This window comes from Mesoplodon bidens, assembly GCF_964165515.1.
Source record: "Mesoplodon bidens genome assembly, chromosome: 5".
Classification (NCBI taxonomy): Eukaryota; Metazoa; Chordata; class Mammalia; order Artiodactyla; family Ziphiidae; genus Mesoplodon; species Mesoplodon bidens.
The window spans coordinates 53,324,766-53,347,690 of NC_138161.1; the positions used below are offsets into that span (position 1 = coordinate 53,324,766).

Here is a 22,925-nt window from a genome sequence, read left to right on the forward strand (position 1 = left end):
ACTCGGATTAGGAGAGGTAGATTCAGTCCATAACATTCTCACCCATTACTCACTTCTCCCAGGTCAGTCATCTTCTGTGTATATATTTTGAAGGCTGTGGATGAGAGTTCTGCTACCAGCTTCTCAATGAGTCCTGCAGAGGTTCGCTAGGTGGGTTTGTAGAATATAGAGGCATTTAGTTAGTACCTGTTGTTTTCAGCATTGGGGCTATAGCCTCATTCTAGGGAAAATCTTCTTCTACCTCTGGTTTAGTATGAAGCGACTAAAGGAACCCACTAGTTATGCCACTTTTCTCTATATCCCAAAGACAAAATTATTTGTTGTGCTTGAACTAGATTTTAAACTTAAAAAAAAAAAAAGCTTTCATCTATTAGTAAAATAGAGAGCTTCTGAGTATTTGGTCTAGGTGGTGGTCAATACGGAAGAAAGCAGCTCTGGAGGAGCCCAGACTAACCTTGGTGATCTAGCCATCTCACCACCTCTAATCTCTACCTTCATTGTATTGGGCTTTGTGTAGCAAATACAGGAAGAGTGCATGATGATAGTAAATGTTTTACATTAAAAACTCAACTCTGCAGTTTGTCAGTAGAGTGTGTAGCTCACTACCTTTCAGAGTTTTAAATTTTCTCAGGTTAAGCCAGAACAAACTAGTTAACACTGTTGTCTACCTTTTGCTATGTAAAATGAAAGGATAAATCTGACATGCTTTTCTTTGCCATCTACTCTGGGGGTCCTGGGAGATGAAATGTGGCTTAAGTTCTTTAGGGTATGTGGTGATTAGAGCTGCCATTTATTGAGCATTCAATGGTAATAGACATGTTCTAAGTTCTTTATCAGTATTCACTCACTGAGCCCCCTATAAATCCTTTACTGTGGGTTTGGTTGCTATTCTTATTTTACAGACGAGGTAATTGATGCACTAAGAGGTTAGGACACCTATCTAAGGTCATATAACTTGGAAGGAGCAGATATAGGAATTGATCTTAGGCAGTCTGGCTCCAGAGCCTGAACTCTTAACCACTGTTACATTGCCATGGGAATATGTGAGCAGTAGTCTCTTGAACAGACATGTTTGTCATAACCTCTTTATGAAGAATTAAGTATTCTCTTAGCCTCTCAAGTTACTAAAAAGTAGAATAAAATTTAAAAAATTTAAATCTTCAAATTTTAAAACCTCCTAGCTTTTACTTTGTGAATGATTTATTTTTGTTATGAAATAACTTTTGCTCCCCATCCAAACAGTGAAGAAAAACTAAGGCATCTACTGTAATCACGTTAGTGAGTAGGCTTTTATATTTCCTAGTCCATGGGTGAAGAAAGACGAATGAAAGAGATGGCATTCCACACAGGTAGCTAGTTGCAGAGCTTTACTAAGCTTTCAGGACTGTTTCCACTGTTGGCTGCTTAAGAGTGCCATTTCCATTTATTCAAAACGTTTTATTGTTTACTATGTGCTAGGCTCTATATTAGGAGCTTGGGACACAGACATATATTAGACTAAAGAAGTTCAGTCTAGTTGGGGCCATCTGTAGAATGAAGTAATTGCAAAAACTACATGGTAGTAAGCATTAGAATATTGGTGCCGTGTGAGATGTAGATGACATGCTCAACTTGACACGTGGGATAAGATAGGAAATGCTTCACAGAGGAAATGACTGAGCTGGATTTTGAAGAATGAATAGTCCAGGCTGGAAAAAGGGAAAGGAATATTCAGAAGGACTAGCAAGTACAAAACATGGAGCTCATTTGGGCAGTTGCCAGCTCAGCAGAAGTGAAGAGGGTCTGGAGTGGGAGATGAATAGAAAGAGGAATGCAGACAAGGAATCCCTACCATAGAAAGTCATCAGGAGTTTTACATTCGTGTAACACTGGATTTGAATTTCAGAAACTTCATTCTGTCTTGCACTAGAGCCATAGAGGTCAATTACAGGCTATTTAAAATTCTAGGGCAGTCAAAATTCAGACCCAAAAGAGGGTGGTGACAGTAAGGATGAAAAAGAAGCAAAAATAGGTAGTTAAGATTACTGCCCAGATTCCCTTGAAAAAAATCAAACAAAAGAGGGACATGAAAGAAAGCCATGCAAATTAAATTTCCCTTAGTTTACTGCCTGATTATTATTTGATGTGGCAATTCCTGTTAGGCACACCCTAATTTCTCTGGGCATCTTCATGGATATTAGCATCTCTGACCTCCAGCAAGTGATTTCTAATCCTATGGTTCCTAGGATCTGAGAGTGACTGGCATGGTCCTTCACCTTCAGACATCAGTATACCCTCCTTGGTCTCTTCTGTGTTCTGTAGGCCCTACTACTTCTCACCGTTGCCTAAATAAGTGTTTTATCATGTGTGCTGTTCCTGTTTGAAAAGCTTTACCTCCAGAGTTCTTTCTTAACAGCGAAAACCTTGCTTCTCTTTCAGGCTGACAAAATGCTACTCAGCCTTATCATTTGTCTAGCTTACCAGAAGGAACACATCATACCCTGCTTTACTTTCACAGTCCTAGAAGAGGCATGTGGTTATTGAAAGGATTAAATGCTTTATTTATTTATTTTCTTCGTTTTGGTCTCTCTCCCTCCCACCCTCCCTATCCCACCCCTCTAGGTGGTCACAAAGCATTAAATGCTTTGATACTAAGTTCCCTGCATATGTTAAGGGCCCAGTATAGTTCTTCAGCACTTACCATAAGCACATAATGCCAGTACAATGTGATAACTTATGCATAGTATTTATTGTATTGGAATTACGTGCTTGTATCTTCCATTTAATTGTGTGTGCTTTGAAGCACTACTGTGCATGAGATTTTGCATGTACCAATGATTTTTAAAACATTCTGCTATGGTTCCTGGTATAAAAGCACTTATTAACATGGTTTATTGCCACTGTTCTCTCCCTAATATGTACTGGCCAGTAACAAATGATTAGAAAAATCAAGAACTTAAAGAATAAATTTTACTGTTGGTTAAGAATGAACAATTATATGGTATGTCATCAGAAGACTGTCAGCCTTTTCCAGATATGATATTTCTTACTCAGAACCTTAATATAACTTTGACTTTCAGTTCTAAGACATGGGAATAGCTTATCTATGTGAAATATCTTTAAATGATATGGTTTTGGTATTTAATAACTAAATCATCTGGGATGGGTACTTTGTACCACTTTGGCCGGTTAGCTCTTAAGTCAAATGTCTTTTGCTTAACACGAAGAAAAAGAATACAACATAGAAGTGCTGTGAAAGAAATGTTTGCATTCATTTGAAAAATAAAATACCAACTCTGCTTTTGTTAACATTCATTTTATAAAATACCTTAAAAGAACAGATAAAGTACTGGCGTTTACATAATAACCAGAATTGAAAAAGGATGAATAAAATATAAATTAATTGAACACATAACTATTTTGCCATATTAGACAAGTTTTAAAAAGGCATTAAAAAAATAAAATAGTAAATTAGGAAGAAAACCCTTCACTCAACTGCTGTCATTTTCTGGAAACTTTTCCTAGAAGCATTAAAATTCCAGGTCAACAGGCAGTACCTGTATTGTTGAAAACATACTGTAATTTGCTTCCAAATCTGTCAGCATAAGAGAAAAGATTAAAATTTTAACCAGGTTAGACAATTCAGTGCAAATTAAAGCTTCAAGTTGAAGATCCAAGAGGAAAAATAATGTCCAAACCATAGGAAATGCTTCTGGAACTGAAAGAGAAAAAATTCACATTATGAAGAAATCATTGCAAGTGTTCTTGTGTGTGAAATACTGAGTTAACCAATGGGCCCTTTGAAGTTGCAGTTAGGGCTCTATTACTATTTGCAATATAGGCAAGGGAATATGGATGGGGAGGGGCTAAAGGTCATCTTTGTGGAAGGAAGTTCAAGATCACCATAAGCACTGCTGATTCAATTCTAGAAAATTTGGCCAGGATAGATATTATAGACATCAAGGGGAAAAAGAGATTGTGGAGATTAATTTACTGGACTATCTTTGAGGATAAGTATTTCTACCCCCAGAATATGTTGGGGGACCGGGGAGAGCAGGTTAATGTTGGCCACAATCTGTTTTAATTATATGAATTATATGTCATACTGGCTTTAAAAATAATCATATTACCAAGTCTTGAGACATGGGAGGAATGTCAAACTTTTTGGATCACAGTGAAACCAAACCTGGTTCATTTCCAACCATTAATGGCTAGTCACTTTTATAATTTAAAAATGTATTTTGGTTTAATTATTTCCTAAAAAAAAAAACTTTTGAGTTTGATAAGTCATAGGTAATAGGTAGCAATAGGTTTTTCATGATAACATTTGACAGAGTTTTGCTCTTTCCATTCCATACAAAATTTTGATTTGTTCTTTTTAATGATAAAACTAATTGTTGCTGTTGAGTACTAGATACAGAGAGATTTTGGTGGAGGCTAGTAAGTTTTCTTTGCAAAATAGATTTTTAAAAATTCAGGCCTAAATTTTCTATATTGTCACCAGTCTTTTTCTAATCCTCACTGGAAATTTTCACATTTTTGAAAATTGTTTGAATGAGAATATACTATACTTCCTAACATTCGTATTTTACATCCTTCCCTAATCTATTAAGAATGTTATAATAATGTTATCACAATGAAGTGGCAACTTTTGGCTTTTAGACTGTACCTAAGATCAGCAAGTCATAAAAAAAAACCACAGTGCTATTCCAACGTGACATCAGAAACTAATAAATGAAAAATCATGATGACATAACATGGAGTTCATAAAGCAATGGAGAATTAGCCAATGCAGTTTTTAAAAGTGTAAAAAACTGCCCTCATATACCTACTTACAGGAAGAACATCTAAAGCAAATTAAAAATTCTCTTCCAGGGACATGAACCAGCTCAGAATCAGCTGAAGAAATTAAAATATGAGCACAAACTATCCAAGGCCTGTGACTCCTCATGTCAGGAGATCAAACTGTCAAGTAAGGGCACATGTCAGCTCACAAAGGAATGCGTTAGTTCCCTCCCCAGGTCAACGCAACGACTACACAAGTCTTGACTGTTAATTTCCTTTGGCTCTGCAACATGTTTGGTTACATGCTTTCAAATCCTGAAGAAAGGCTCACTATCAGATGCATCTTTTTACATCACACTGTGTGAAGTTAAAGGAGTGGCAGAAACGTGCACAAACCTGCAATCAGTCCATGTTTAGGAAACCTTCTGTGGGTTCAAGCATTTAACACAGACCTGGTTTTGTCTAATTTCTTCACTAACTTAATAAGAAAAAAAAAAAAAAAGCAGATTGCCTGAAAATTCTAAAGCACTGGTGGAACCCTTCCAGGCTTTGTCCAGCAGAGACACTTTCACCACCAAAAGTGCAGATAAAGGATAACAGAATATTACAATGGAATCAGTTTGTGACGGTTTGTGCTTTAAGAACACAGTGCCTGACAGCGTGGAGCACATCATAGATGCCCAATAAATATTTGTAGGTTTATTAAAAGTAATAACACGGTTTCTGAAGAACCAACCTCCGTTTTGCAAAAAAGGCAAAACTATATAAATGTCTTATACCTGACTGGATGGAGCAAAGAGGAGCAATGAATGAGAGAATCAAAAAATTAAATACGAACTCTAATTTGATGGGAGAGAGAAAATTACTAAGAATTTTGCAAAAGAAAAATAAACATTGCCACAGTAGCATTAGCACTTAACAGTGCGTCAAAGATGTAACGTTTCCACTGCAATATGAACTGGTTCCTACACTTTCTAGGTACCAGAGTGTAATCACTCAAACAGGAAATGAACTCTATTCCACTTTGGAAAGGTATGGTCATAGTTTTATCTGAAAATCATTAAGTATTTCTGGGAGATGGTCCTCTTACTCAGCATGCCTCAAAGTAATGCGGCATAAATATCAGGGGGCCACATTATATAACTTCAATACGGCATTGTCATGTGCAAGTGTATTCTCCCACCTCTGCGGTAGTTGCTTTCTAAGATTTTAGGTTTTTTTTTTTTTAGAGTCGTGACACCCCTGGGATGACAAAGATGAGAGTGTGGAAGATCACAAAACTTACACAAAAAGGGAAGCTCTTCTATATTATATGAAAACCCCTTATAAAAGGCATTCATTGACCAAAAAATGCTTTATACATTCAGATTTTCCCCATCTCTCAACAGTGATGGTTTCCAAAGAAAAGACTCAGTAGTGAAGGCCACACACTTTTTTTGCATTAATTTGATACGCTGAAAATCAGAACCTTTAAAGCATCTTGTAAATGGGAGAAATGGAACTGGACCTGGGTTTGGGGGGGTGGGATGGGAACGATCACAATGAGTATGTGACTTAGCTGTTGACACAGACAGCAAGGGAGGTGGTAGAAAATGTTACAGCAGACCTGACCACTGTACAGAGGGTCTATCAAGAACACAGTACAGGTATCAAAAAAGTCCCCAAACAAAACTAAAAAACAAACTGCAACTTTGCCAACTTGTAAACAAGGAAAAGCATTTCACAGATTCAAAGTTCAAGGGAAGTAAACGTCTTTAAATTATTTTTGTCAGTTCAACCCTGATTTAAAAGTATGGCTAGCAAAAATAAGGAAGCCGTGGCCATTGGCATCCTGAGCAAGAAGCTGTCTTCTGAGAAGCAGCACTTCCGAGCCTTTCTCTTCTCAAGATGCCACGTGAGGAGGAGATGTTCTCTCTTGAATTCCATCTCACTTTTCTCCTTTCCACACATCTGGAATATTCAGCAATTGCTTTGTGTTCTGGTGTTTACAGTCCTGGCTGCTATAGATTTAGACGTGGGGAGACAGGAGGGGGGAAGGCAAATTCTCGGAGGATGCTACGGGCCACTTCGACATTATTCTGGGCTATCTCTAAGGCTCTCTTAACTTCTTCAAAGGCATAACCCTCTCCCATGAGTTTTGCAATTTTTGCATCGACATTTTCCAATGCTGCGTCAGGCCCGTGGGGTTTTCTGTGGTGAATTTCTGGTGCAGTCCTGCGGGGTCGTGGTTTAGGAGGTCTGGCTGGTGCTTGTGAACCATCTGCATAGATTTTTAAAGAGATATCATTTAAATAATGAGATAAAAATAGACATTATACATTAGTATGATCTCATTATTTTATATGAAAACAGGTTTTCATTGTTTCTACAAAAACCATTTTCCATTTTTATATACTACAGTTGGATAGGTTATATTGTCCCCATTTTTGAACGTCAAGAAAACTAAGGTAGGGTGTGTTGGAAATTTATCTGAGAAATTAACACAAATTTTTTCCCAATTCTACATATTGTTCTTTAAACCATATGAAATAAAAGATACAGAAGGAAAAAAACAAAAATAACTGAAAAAGAAAAGCTTTCACTTTGGCAATACAGCTCACTCTTCTCTACTATCGTGGAGGCACTTGCTTGGGAAGTTTCTACTAGAGGAAACTGTTACAAGCTCGTGGATACTCCTGGCAGAACATCCCCACCAAGTCCTACACCCCACCCATGTCAGAGCAAAACTCCTGAGAAATATGCTTTGTAGCATATTTTTCAAGTTAATAATGCTGTAAAGTGATACCTTGCTGATGCTAGGGGGGAAATAATGAAATAGTAGATGCTTTGAGTCTGCTATTAGTCAATAGGTTGGACAGAAGTAAACTCAGTGCTTTGCTGAAATACTTTATCCAGATTCCAATGTAGAACGCTTAGCCTGAGAAAAAGCAAAGCCAGCAGAAACATTAGTGGAGAACTCGGTTCCAGATCAGTCCCCTGATAATAGTTTCTCAAAGTTAAACCAAATGACATTGGTATCCATGAATGGAAAGTAATCTTATTAGGAGAAAAGAAAGTTAGTTAATAGACCACCATCCCATACAGATCACCAGGACATGGGCTAGTAACTTGAGGTGGCACTTTTATCATGGATTTCCATTTATCTGTATCTGGTACTTAATATCAAAAGCCTAGATTTTTAAAAAAGGTTAAAAGTTGTCAAATTTATTCCATGAAACATTTATGGGTTTAAGATACAGTAGACACCAACAGTTATTTAATGTTTTTCTTCTTAGACCACTGACAGGTGCCAAATTCAAGGACACAAATAAATGAAGAAGTGAGGCTAGAACCCTCTTGACTCCTGTCCCTCTTGGTCTCTGCTCCCTTGCCAACTTTCCTCATGGCCTATGGAAATATTATAAGGTGATACTTTCAATAATAATCCAATGTAAATCATAAAGAATTATCTCATACATTATTTCATATTTTTCTCATAAGTATGATATTTTTCTCTGAGAAGGTAGCTTGGAAAAAAAAATCATCCTGTTTGCAATTCTAGCAGTATCAATATAACATACACAAAACAAAAGCCTCCAGGATGAAAAAATTTAGTTCTACACAAAATTGGATGATAGTCTTATTTTTAATTGTTCCTTTCTTACAGAATGATAGCCAGTTTGAAAAAAATATTATAGCTGTAGATAAAGCTTACTCTGGTCATACATAAGAACACACATTAGTTTCTGGTTCTTGCTAAAGTCTATACTGTTTTGTATATCTGTAACTAAATATCTCAACTTATTATGGTCTAGTAAATTGCATTTCTTACTGTTTTGAGGCTTCATTTATTTTTCTATTAAGTATTTCCATTATGTCATGCAGAGAGGGATAATAAATTATGCTTTGCTTCTAATTACTTCCAAAAACTATTAGAGATTCTAGCAAGCTTTCCTTTAATCAGTTACCACAGAATTTATACATTGAAATGTCTGTTCTGACTGACTTTTAGGTGAGAAAAGTATCTAGAATTAAACACAAGTTTAAATTCCTTGTATTCTACTGGTAATTTTCAAAGAATTTTTCTAATATTGTTATTTTGTTTCGGTCTAAATACTGAGAAGGGCAGATGAATATCAAGCATCTCTGAAAAGTACAGCTATGAATACTACTAAACTGGGGAAGATGCTATGGCAGCGAGAGACCCATCTAATAGTATAATTGGAAATTAAGTCTTAAGATTTAGAACTTCTAGATGTAGTAAACATGTGTCTTTGATCTTGGTAGATGGCACCTATCACCAGGAAAACCCCCCAAGAAATCTATCCACTCTGTGAGGCTGCTATAATTAATACTGGCCAAATGCAATGGAATTTGCGGATGATAGATTTTATTTGAGAAAGCTATTTTCTTGAAAAAAAAAATAAGTACTAAACATAATTCAGGAAGGCTAAGTTAGGTTAAACCAAATGTTAGGGAACACACACACACACAATGATTAAATCAAAACTATCTAGCTGGAGGAGTGAAGGTATCTCTGATCTATTTGAAATACCAACTAGAGGAAATGATTCAAACCATCTCTGGAAGGAATCACAATAGATTTTAAAGATATTTTCAGTAAAAAAAGAAAAAACACTTTGAAGCAAAGATTAATTTTTCCAAAAGACAGATTTTTTTTCCTTTTAAATACAAAACTCATATATCCCAACTCGTTTAATCCTAGTCCTCATTGCCCTGACTCAAAATCTGTTTCCCCAAAACAGTGCTGACATCTCTTTGGAATCTTACAAATGCCCAGAGTTGAACTGTATCATGTATTAGAGCCCACAAATGGAAGTAATGTGGAAGCTTTGTTGCAACTTTTTGCCACCTGTTATATACATTTCTATTTATTGCTGAATATTTAATTTGGAATGTTTTAATTTTTTGTTTGTTTCAATTGGATAGTGTAGCTCTGCACCAGGTAACTGACAGCTACAACTTTTCAAGATGAGGATGTCGGTGAGGAGCACCGAGGTTGGTTAGATGCACCTCAGTTTGGCCACTAAGATTTTGAGTGACTTTGAGGTAAGCAGTTTACTTTCATAATTCTCACTCTCCAAATCTACTAAGTATCATTTGTAAAGATAACCACTACACTACAGTGCTATAGAACAGCAGTTACTGTGAATTAATAGGAATTCAAATGTGAAAGAGGACAAAAACCTGGAATTTGTAGTGAGTGCCTAGTTCTATATGAAACTTTTAAGCAAGATATTAACAAGAAAGATCTGTTACAACCTGAACTAATAGTAAGAGCCATAAAAAAAACAGGCAATTTTCATGCTGATGGTTACAGCAAAGCACTTCCCTCTTCCCACAAAGCCAATCCCTCTTTCTAGACACCTCTTCTTAAAACTCATGGACAGCCTTCACTGTCTCCACTTCTGCTTTCTCACAATGTCTAAAAGAGGAGATACCAGGTCCTTATTCACTTTGGAATGTGTAGATGGTGCAAAGGAGCAATGAAACAGCAGATGAACCTCTCTCAGAGTTCTCCCAAAGCTGCTATGTTGTAGTTTTGGAGTACACTGGAATGACTATGAATTTTACCAGTGCTATGGGGATTTCTCCTGAATACATGTCATCCTTAGAAATGTGATTGGAAAGACATGTTTTATTCTGGTGCTGCTGTCCGTGCTCATGGTATTTTTGAACTCCTATGAGCAAGGGCAACAGCATCCAAATAAGTGCAAGAAGGTGTGGAGCCATAGGCTATAAACAGTACATCTTCCTGGAGTGCTAATTTTACTCAAGGATATGAGAGAGTTAATATTTTTAAATATGAAAATAAATGCAGATATACCAAGTAAATGCAAAATTTCTATATTTTAAATATGAAAATAAATGCAGATATACCAAGTAAATGCAAAATTTCTATAAATTGTTGAAATAACACAGACTTTGAAGCAATTTCCTGCATGTGATTGTCCACTTTTAGTTAAATCCCTAGTCCCCATTGTCATTTGGCGTTAGCTCTTTGGTGGGGAGAAAGATTTGAGAAGCAATAGTTTGACAGCATATAAAAATGGACTATCATACAATAATTTAAAGTGACGTTAAACAAAATTTAATGATGTGGTAAGAAACTTATGATACTATGTTGTACTGTGGAGTATGATCTCCACTGTGTGAACATGTGTATGGACAGATCATTAGAAAGAAGGACTCCAAAATGGCAATAATGTTCCTTACTGATGACAGGGTTCTAGGTGACTTTTTAAATTCTACTTTATTCTCTAATGTGCATGTACCACTTTCATAATTTAAAAAAAAAGCCTCGGATCCCATCTGTTGGTTTTTACAGGTCTGAGCTGCTCAAGAATCTAAGACAGAGATTGATTTTGCTGGTATAAAAAGTACAGAAGGTACGTAGTGGCTTCCTAAAGTCATGTGAAAAATGATCACAATCCAGGCTTTGAAATCTCTACTACAATTTTAGAATTCTTAGTACCCTCTTCTATCACTACTATTCCTTTGCTACTGTCTTCATTTGATTTTATGATTGGCTATCTCCAAGCTCAGCTTAGCAATGTGTGAGTTAAGTTTTTAAACCTAATTTTTGGCCTGACTACTGGTGGGATAACAACATAAACTTGGCTAACAACAACATAAATGGGTGCACAGCCTACTGATTCAAATCCTATCAATCATTTACTAGCTGCGAGACCTTGGGTAAATTACTATCTATATTTAAAACTGTATGTAATATTTTTTAAAATCTGAGACATAATCTCAAATTATTTAGTAATTCAATAATGATACTTGGGATGGACATCAAGACTCTTAGACTACAGATATTTTCAAGTATAACAATATCAGAATTAAAAGAAAAAAATATTGGAAGAATCAGTATTGTCAAAATGACCATACTACCCAAGGCAATCTACAGATTCAATGCAGTCCCTATCAAATTACCAACAGCATTTTTAACAGAACTAGAAGAAAAAAATCTTAAAATTTGTATGGAGACACAAAAGACCCCAAATAGCCAAAGCAATCTTGGGAAAGAAGAACAGAGCTGGAGGAATCAGGCCCCCTGACTTCAGACTATACTACGAAGCTACATTAATCAAGACTCTTCAATAAGTGGTGCTGGGAAAACTGGACAGCTACATGTAAAAGAATGAAACTAGAACACTCCCTAACACAAAAATAAACTCAAAATGGATTAGAGACCTAAATGTAAGGCTAGACACTATAAAACTCTTACAGTGTTCTGCCTATATTTTCCTCTATGAGATAAATCACAGCAAGATCCTTTTTGACCCACCTCCTAGAGAAATGGAAATAAAAACAAAAATAAACAAATAGGACCTAATGAAACTTAAAAGCTTTTGCACAGCAAAGGAAAATATAAACAAAATGAAAAGACAACCCTCAGAATGGGAGAAAATACTTGCAAACAATGTGACTGACAAGGGATTAATCTCCAAAATTTACAAAGAGCTCATGCAGCTCAATATCCAAAAAACAACCCAATCAAAAAATGGGCAGAAGACCTAAATAGACATTTCTCCAAAGAAAACATACAGATGCCAAGAGGCATATGAAAAGATGCTTAACATCACTAATTATTAGAGAAATGCTAATCAAAACTACAATGAGATATCACCTCACACCCGTCAGAATGGCCATCATGAAAAAGTCTACAAACAATAAATGCTGGAGAGAGTGTGGAGAAAAGGGAACCCTCCTACACTGTTGGTGGGAACGTGAATGGTTACAGCCACTATGGAGAACAGTATGGAGGTTCCTTAAAAAGTTAAAAATAGGGCTACCATATGACCCTGCAATCCCACTCCTGGGCATATATCCAGAGAAAAACATGATCCAAAAAGATATATGCACCCCAGTGTTCCTTGCAGCACTGTTAACAATAGCCAGACATGGAAGCAACCTACATGTCCATTGAAAGGTGGTACATATATACAATGGAATATTACTCAGTCATAAAAAAAGAATGGAATAATGCCATTTGCAGCAACATGGATGGACCCGGAGATTATCATACTAACTGAGGTAAGTCAGACAAAGACAAATATCATATGATATCACTTATATGTGGAATCTAAAAAAAATGATACAAATGAACTTGTTTACAAAACAGAAACAGACTCAGAGAGAAAAAACTTATGGTTACCAGAGGGGAAGGGTTGGGGGAGAGGGATAGATTGGGAGTTTGGGACTGACATGTACACTCTGCTATATTTAAAATAGATAATCAACAAGGACCTACTGTATAGCACAGGGAACTCTGCTCAATACTCTGTAATAACCTAAATGGGAAAAGAATTTGAAAAAGAATAGATACATGTATATGTATAACTGAATCACTTCACTGTACACCTGAAACTAACACAACATTGTTAATCAATTATACTCCAATATAAAATAAAAAATTTTTTTTACTAGACCTGTATCTTATAGTAAATTTACATTTAAACTACTCAAAACATTAATATACAATATAGAAACTATTATATAAAATATATTTTACATGTGCAACTATAAATATAATAATATATGTTATGTATTAAATTATCTGTTATCTGTATTTAAAATACTTAGCATAACATTTGTCGTAAGTGCTTAACAAATTTTAAAAATGATTACTACATACAATCTGAGACATAATCTCTAAAATTATTTAGTAATTCATTGACCATACTTGGGATGGACATCAAGACTCTTAGACTACAGATTTTTTCAAGTATAACAATATCTGAGAATTAAAAGAAAAATATATAAATTAACTTATCAAGGCATAAAAGAAATCTCAAACACATCATCATTATGACTTTGTTACTCTCCTGTAAATTGGAACAATTATTTCTGGAACTCATTTATGTAAACCTGAATTGCTTCCACTACAGATATACTATTTAATTTTAGAAGGACATGTTTTAATACACAGTATTCACTAAATTACAAATAAAATATCTTCACATACAGTAAGGTAGGTAATTATGATTGTAAGGGCCAAGGTTATAACATAACTTTTTTAATAGATCCAGAAAATTGTTATAAAAGAACTACATTAGTATTAGATTTGCAAGAAAAATGACCCCATGTTCAGTGGTTTTAAAAGTGAAGCTGTATGTAAGGAAAAACATTTTAGGTAGTTGAACTATGGTAAAACTCTGCAATGCAGCAATTTCCTTTGTTGAAACACAAAACAAAACCTTAAAAAGACAGTTTATCTTAAAACATCACTTATAACAATACACAATTCCCACTCTTATGTGAAATGAAGCAGTGATTTCCAAGTTGAGGTCTTAATATAAAATTCATTCAATATCTGGGCACTTTTCCTTTAAGCTAGTAAAGGAAAAGTAGTATTGCAATTAATTCCTTTTATGAGACCTCCTTTATTTTGTAGGTATACTTGGCAATAATATCTGTTACCAGTTACAAACACATTTAATACAAGTCATATTCTGAAATTCTAGTGTTATTTTTAAGTATTACCTTGAACGTCCTTTTAAATACTATTAAAAAAAATCTCAAGAGCTCAGCTGCACTTCACCAGCATGAGCACAAACACATCATCATTACGACTTTGTATTCTAATATAAGTTGGATTCCCTGGGTTTTTAAAGAACGGTATTCAAACTGTAGCACATTATATCTTACCACAAGAGAAAAGCAAACTTAAAAATGTCTAAAAACTCATGCATAGCTAGTACAGACATGAACCCTATGTGAAGAAATAAGCAGACTATTAGCAAAAACATTTGGCCCATATAAGGTATATGTAAGTTTAACACAAGCTGGTAAAATCCACTTATTCTGATCATTATGACATATTCATATCATTAAATACTGTTACATCTACAAACTTCAGAAAATTATAAACTTTTATGGGGGGAGGAATAAAACATTTGGAAGGCACTTTGTATATGTAGACATACATTTACATGCACACATACTTCTTAGAAAAAGGGCACTTTGTATATGTAGACATACATTTACATGCACACATACTTCTTAGAAAAAGGAAAATATTTTTAAATCAATTAAATTTTTTGGGTTAGAAATATTCTTTTCATAGAAAGCTTATATACATAAGTAAGTCACCATCAATTATTTACATCACCATAAAAAATAGGAGAAATGGAATTTATAAGATGCGGCAGTTATACCAGAATCCTCAACGATCATCTTAAAAAGGCCTTAATATCAATAAAAACGTTACTGCAAAATAAGCACTATTAGTATCCCAAAGGCACACTGCATAGTCTTAAGTTTCTGATGGAAAGATCTAATCCAGAAGGCAAGCTGAGTCCCTCTCCTGATGTGAAATAAACTAGTGGACAGCTTGGTAGCCCTGTGAAGCAGCATGTGAGCAAATATCTTGTTGGAAAAAAGTTATCTTATTTTCTGTGGTTTGACTGTGTTTGTAAAGAGAGTTCAGGGAGTAGGCTGAAATAGTTGATGTTACATGTAGCTGAGGCCCTCAGAGTAACAATCAGGACTATTTTATCACTCAGGTAAAGCCAGTTTAGGCTTCTGGTAAATGCCTATTTGGAGATGTTTCAACAGGGTTTGTGACTTAAAGTTCTTCCTTGAAATTTCTAGTGTAATGTTAACTGGAATTCCTACCAGTTGAAATCATATATGTGAATGATGTTCCTCTGGGCTCAACAATGCCTGCATGTTATGGTGCAAATTGTAAAGAAGCTGTGAAAATAGAGCATTTAGGCCACAACTCTTCTCATAACTTGAGTATATGTTTCTGTTAATCCAGAGCTGGTGGTACTGAATGTTATTTTAAATCAGTCATGGCACTCTTCTCAAAGTTGTATTTTAACATTATTTCCTTAAGGGATTTGCTTCCTTCTCCTATATATATTGTCAGATACTGTCTCTCCTTCTTCTTGACTTTCACATTTTTTCATCATTCTGGAAATCTACCCTTTCAAGTGGAAATACAGTATTTCAGTGGGTACCTATGGATATATCTGAAATACTGGAATGACTAGAAGTAAATTGGTAAAAACAGCACAGACCAAAATTTGAAATGGTTAATAAAATTTTCTGTTTTTCTGAGTTATAGTCAAGTGTAAAAACTTACAAAACTGCAGAGGGATTTTTGCATCTCCCATGCATGTCATCAAGTACAGAACTACTGTGCTGATAATTCTCAAAGCAGCTAAATAATTATCTTGATTCAGAAGTTACAGAATGGACAGCTCTCACTATTAACAGATCTGTGAACTGAGGTTTGAGCTTAAAAGCAAACCAAATCCAGCAATACATAAAAAGGATCATACACCATGATCAAGTGGGATTTATCCCAGGGTTGCAAGGATTTTTCAATATCCATAAATCAATCAATGTGATACACCATATTAAACTGAAGACTAAAAACCATATGATCATCTTAATAGATGAAAAAAAGCTTTTGATAAAATTCAACATCATTTATGATAAAAACTATTCAGAAAGTGGGCATATAGGGAACATAACCTAAACACAGTAAAGACCATATAGGGCAAACCCACAACTAACATCATACTCAATGATGAAAAGTTGAAAGCATTCTCTCTAAGATCAGGAACAAGACAAGGATGCCACTCTCACCACTGTTATTCCACATAGTTTTGGAAGTCCTAGCCATGGCAATCAGAGAAGAAAAAAATAAAAAGAATCCAGATTGGAAAGGAAGAAGTAAAACTGTCACTGTTTGCAGACCACTTGATACTATACACAGAAAATCCTAAAGATGCCACCAACAAACTACTAGAGCTCATCAATGAATTCTGTAAAGTTGCAGGATATAAAATTAATATACAGAAATCTGTCTTATTTCTATACATTAACAATGAAATATCAGAGAAATTAAGGAAACAATCTCATTTATCATCACATCAAAAAGAATACAATACCTAGGAATAAACCTACCTAAGGAGGCAAAAGACCTGTACTCTGAAAATTACAAGACACTGATGAAGGAAACTGAAGATGACACTAACAAATGGAAACCATGTTCTTAGATTGGAAGAATCAATATTGTTAAAATGACCATACTACCCAAGGCAATCTACAGATTCAGTGCAACCCCTATCAAATTACCAATGGCATTTTTCACAGAACAAATAATTTTAAAATTTGTATTGAAACACAAAAGACCTTGAATAGTCGAAACAGAGAAAGAAGAACGGAGCTGGAGGAATCATGCTCCCTGACTTCAGACTGTACTACAAAGCTACAGTAATCAAAATAGTATGGTACTGGCACAAAAATAGAAACATACATCAATGAACAGAATAGAAAGCCCAGAAATATACCCACACACTTATGGTCAATTAATATATTGGGCTGGCCAAAAAGTTCGTTCCGATTTTTCTGTAAGATGTTATGGAAAAACCCTGAACAAACTTTTTGGCCAACCCAATATAACAAAGGAGGCAAGAATATACGATGGAGAAAAGACAGTCTCTTCAGTAAGTGGCGCTGGGAAAACTGGACAGCTATATATAAAAGAATGAAATTAGAACATTCTCTAACACCATATACAAAAATAAACTCAAAATGGATTTAAAAATGTAAATGTTTTAAAATGTTTTATTTTAAAACATAAAAAATGTTTTAAAACGTAAATGTAAGATCAGATACTATAAAACTCCTAGAGGAAAACCTAGGCAGAACGCTCTTTGACATAAAGCACAGCAATATTTTTTGGATCCATCTCCTAGAGTAATGGATATAAGAGCAAAAAACCAAATGGGACCTAATTCCTGTGGTTTGTTTTTTTTTTGGCTGCACTACATGGCATGTGGAACTTCCTCAACCAGGGATCGAACCATGCTCCCTGCAGTGGAAGCACAGAATCTTAATCACTGGACCACCAGGGAAGTCCAAATGGGGCCTAATTAAACTTAAAAGATTCTGCACAGCACAGGAAATTATAAACAAAACAAAAAGACAACCTACAGAAGGGGAGAAAATCTTTGCAAATGATGTTACCAAAAAGGGATTAACTTCCAAAATATACAAACAACTCATACAGCTCAATATCAAAAATAAACCCAATCAAAAAATGGGCAGAAGACCTAAATAGACATTTCTCCAAAGATGACATACAGATGGCCAAGAGGCACATGGAAAGATGCTCAACACTGCTAATTATTAGAGAAATGCAAATGAAAACTACAATGTGGTATCACCTCACACCAGTCAGAATGGCCATCACCAAAATGTCTACAAATAATAAATGTTGGAGAGAGTGTGGAGAAAAGGGGACCCTCCTACACTGTTGGTGGGAATGTAAATTGGTGCAGTCATTATGGAGAACGGTATGAAGGTTCCTTAAAAAACTAAAAATTGAGTTACCATTATGATCCAGCAATCCCATTCCTGGGCATATATCTGGAAAAGACAAACTAATTCGAAAAGACAGATGTACCTCAGTGTTCATAGCAGTGCTGTTTACAACAGCCAAGACGTGGAAGCAACCTAGGTGTTCATCAACAGAAGAATGGATAAAGAAGATGTGATATATATGCACAACAGAATATTACTCAGCCATAAAAGCAAATGAAATAATGCCATTTGCAGCAACATGGATGGACCTAGAGATTATCATACTAAGTGAAGTAAATCAAAGACAAGTATCATATGCTATCACTTATATGTGGACTCTAAAAAAATGATACAAAGTTATTTACAAAACAGAAACAGACTCACAGACATAGAAAACAAACTTATAGTTACCAAAGGGGAAAGGAGCAGGGAGGGATAAATTAGGAGGTTGGGATTAGCAGATACACACTACTATATATAAAATAGATAAACAACAAGGACCTACTGTATAGCACAGGGAACTATATTCAATATCTTGTAATAACCTATAATGGAAAAGAATCTGAAGACAAATATACATATATATTCAGTTATATATATATATATATATATATATATATATATATATTCAGTTATATAACAGTCACTTGGCTGTACCGCTGAAACTAAAACATGATTGTAAATCAAGTATACTTCAAAAAAAGTCAAAATACAGTTAATGAAAAAAATACTGATATAGGACAAAAATCTACATAGGAAAAACTTCTGATGTTCATAATTATGAGACAAATATATTGTTTCAATTGCTCAAAATATGTGTATGTTCACCATAACACAGATATCGGCGACTCTTCCCTCCTCCCTTCTATCCATCCACTCATCCAAGAAATATGTGCTAGGCACTCTTCTGGTCACCTGAGGATAAAGCAGTGAACCAAACCACGTGTGTATATTCAAAGCAGTACTCTAGCAGATGAGATAGACAAGCAAATAAATGAATGAAAGGTGCTATGAAGAAACATAAAGCAAAAGAAGGGGATAGAAAGTGACTGTGTAAAGTAGGGGGAGCTATTTTAGATATGGTGGTCGAGGAAGACCTCCCAAAGAAGCAAAGCAGCAACATTCCATTAATAATGGTTATGAGTACGACTTGTATTTACTAAAATGGTACAAACTTCTACTTAATGACTGGCAGTAGAGCACTGCATGATAGCCCTAAATAAGCTATGAAAATGAATAGTTTGGTGCTAATACTAATTCTAAAGAGATTTCTTCCTTTAATGGAGAAATAAGAGAATGCAGCAGTTCAGTATATAAAGACCTCAATCCCATTTCTCATATCTGATAAAGCAAAACAAAAGTTAGAGAATGAATAGATTTTGAATCACAGAACATGCTTTACTGACATATCAAAGTTAATATTAAGGCTTAATGTTTTCTTTTCCGTGAGACAATTTTGTAGGCATTCTTCTCATAATACATGCTTTATAAGCAAATGCAAAGGTGATCAAAACACTTTCTTAGGCTGGCAGTGCTCAATTATACACTGAATAAAAAGGTGCTCCAAAAAGCACTGTACAAACATATGGTATTATTATTACTATTATTAGCCAACTCACCTGAAGATGAAGGAAGCTGATCATAGTCCTGTGATGTTCTGTTGGATTTGACATTTTCACCTGGTAGTCTCCTAGCAGGAGGCAAAGGAACCTGGCCACTTGCTGGATCAAAAAAGGGATCTGAAAAATAAAGATAATTTTCAGATTAAACCTATTATCTCTGCTAACTGGCTAAAGAAAAAAATTAGAAATTCTCTATAAAGATCAATTTTTGAAAATAAAACATTTCATGACTGATAGTAACCATATTCTAATTTGCATATTTTCTAATTTATTCATCACTTGCTCAAATATGCTTTTCCCATTTATTCCTAATTAATACATACTACTAACTTTGTAGTTTTCAGATCTCTTACTTGATGGTAAAATTGTTGATGGTAAAAACTGCTTCTAATTTTAATTTTCTGTCCCGGTCTGTCCTGTACAATGAATAGAAACTGTTGTAAAGTCAAAGAAAAAAATGGGTTTTGAATTTTGCCTGTAAGAATATTATATCAGTTAATCTGTCTGAGCATTAGGCAGACATAATCTGTAAAATGGACCTGACATTTGGGATTTGTGAGGATTAAATGAATTCATGTCTATGAAATCTCCTGTACATATAATGTGCCTTTTAAAATGCTACATTGGGCATCCTATGCAAAAAATTGTTAGTTGGCTCACTGAACAATAAATTCAATTATTAAAAATTATGCTATTATTAACATTAAGGTTTGTATAAGTAGCAAAATGTGTTTTTTTTTTTTACCACCTTGACAGAGAGGGGGAATCTGAAATAGTGAAAAATATGAATTGCAGACAAATTAAAAATTATTATACTTCTTCTTAATTATATTTATTAAAAACAGAATAATGGCAGAAGCGAATGGCAGAGCTAATGGCAGAAAAAGATTGTATCAGTGCTACTATATTAAATCATTAGGACCATAAACCTACCTGGTTTAAAATTAGTAGTATATGAGTTTAAATCCATAGAACTGATTCATTTTCTGAGTAGATGAACATCACCTCTGCAACCTTTGGTTCACTAATAATTTATCATCTGCCACCATTGCCATCTCGGGCTCCTCTGTTTTCCTCTCTCATAACACTTTCTTTTATGTCTGCCAGTATCTCCAAAGGTACTCTAAGTTCTTTTCAGGGCAGGGACCTTATCTTACTCAATTGTGTTTGAATTATATCTCCTAATAGAAACACAGTACCAAGCATACGGCTTGGCAAATAGCCTGCACTTCACAAATATTTACCTTTAACTACCAAAATTAACTCAGATTTAGATTTTTCATAAATTCAAATTCTGTGAAATTTGCATTGCTAACATAAGGCTAAAATTATAACTATTAAAGAAGACCTGATAAATATTTCATTGTTTTAACTTCCATTTGAGTTTGATATTAAAAATATGTAATGATTTGATTATTTGAGAAGGAAATACATGCCTATTTATATTAATTTTGACTAGTTGAAGTCATTATTTCCTTCCCCCTATTTGCATACAATAATTATCTCCAGCTTTACTGGAGACTTTTTTTTTTTAACCTAAGCAAGGCTACTTAATTTGCTTTCATTAATTTTGAGATTAAAATAAGTCTTAGATTCTGAGTTTTCAATAATTGAAAAGTCAATGGTTCAGCCTCATTAATTTTGCTGAAACATTTTAGGAAGGAATAAGAAGATAAATCAAATTCCATGCAACAAATGTTAGTCTTTTGATTTGGAAGGCTAACCAAAGGTACCAAATGTGGTGATTTCTGCATAAATTTAGAAATTTCCCCAAGATTTACAGCTATTCAATAAAATTTACTTTCAATTCTTGTTCATTCTAAAACATCACTGATATAATATTAGGTCAGAGAAAAGACTGTCTTTTATAATTACACTTTTTTATTTCCTTGGGGTAAATTTATAGGTTTGTTAGATATACTTATGCTATTTCTAATCATCTATTCATTTAAGACTAAACATTAGATTCTGGATACATTATTGAGTCGTAAATAGAGTACAAAATATACAGTAGTATGATATTGCTCCATTAATCTGTTGCACCTAAGAGGTCACTACGTATGCTAAAAATACTACCAAAAGTAGCATGAAATACTTAGTTCAGTTCTGAACCACTACAATGCTTCATGTTAAGTTTGGCTACTGGTCAGGTATAGGGTAAACTGGGCTTCTGTAGCAAGTTATAAAGTTGGAAGCATTCCTGCTTCGATGGGAGAAGATATACATAATACAATTACTACAGAGTACAATAATTACCTAATTTTAAAATCAATAAAGTTTTTAAAAGTAAATTCTTCAAAAATTCATTAAAGTAAAATTTTATATCCACACTTAGGATTAAAACATACAAATTGAAAATACCATAGCCAATGTACCATTTATATAGTAATACATGTTTGAGAAATGAATGAATGAATAAACACGATGGGATTAGTCTACTCTACAAAGCAAAGTACAAGTGCCTGTGATTTACAGTATGGTAATGCTAAATTGAAAAAATTTTAAGACTTATTTTAAGAGTATTAAAAACTAAGGAAACACCGGGAGGAAAAGGTTCGCTAACTATGAAAGAAGTGGGGAAATACGCATCAATCAAAACTGCTGTGTAAGAAGGAAACCTATCAAGTGGTTATCTCTGGGAGGAGGCATTATGGAATTTTTTTCTTAATTCTTTTTTTCCCCCCACTATCTGAAACACTTCCAATTTTTTACTCAAGCATAGGAAAAGAGGCAAGTAAAACTGAACAGTTAAAACAATGGCATCTTTCCTCTGGGGCTGTCCAAAAGCCATCTGAAAGATTTATCAGTTATTCTGAAAATTTTAAAAGAATATCAATGCTAGATCTAATTGATAGAAGAGGATTTGAAGACCTATTTAGGTGCAACAAAGCACCTCACTCTTTAACTCACATTCATAAAACCCCCAAATGTAGTGATCTGGCCACTGATCAAGTCCTCAAGTGTTAGAGAACTCACTACCCCTCTGAGATATAAGAAGTATTAATAATCCAGGAAGCTTCTTAACAGGAATGAAATTTCCACTCCTAATTCTTCTCACTGGTCAGTCCTTGTCTCAGGAGACATGGAAGAAATCTAATCATTCTTTTACAAATACTGTGGTTGAAAGCAACTCTAATACATACTCGAGATCTTCTCTTCTGTCGGTTAAACATCCTCAGTTCCTTTAATCTACCGTAGTTTACATGGTGT

At 34.6% G+C, this 22,925-nt stretch overlaps 1 protein-coding gene across 5 annotated transcripts in view; it reads right to left on the minus strand.

The window, feature by feature from the left end:
- Positions 1-3,244: 3,244 nt before the first annotated feature.
- Positions 3,245-22,925, minus strand: part of CBLB (Cbl proto-oncogene B) — a 216,398-nt gene continuing 196,717 nt past the window's right edge. For 4 of the 5 annotated variants that reach the window (XM_081235627.1, XM_081235626.1, XM_081235625.1 and 1 more), the window contains 2 exons: positions 19,713-19,832; positions 3,245-7,024 (listed from right to left, as the gene is read on the minus strand). In XM_081235627.1, coding sequence (XP_081091753.1) covers positions 6,765-7,024; positions 19,713-19,832 — 380 coding nt within the window. In that variant the 3' untranslated portion in view covers positions 3,245-6,764. The remainder of the gene's footprint in view (positions 7,025-19,712; positions 19,833-22,925) is intronic. The other variant, XM_081235623.1, reaches the window with a different exon arrangement.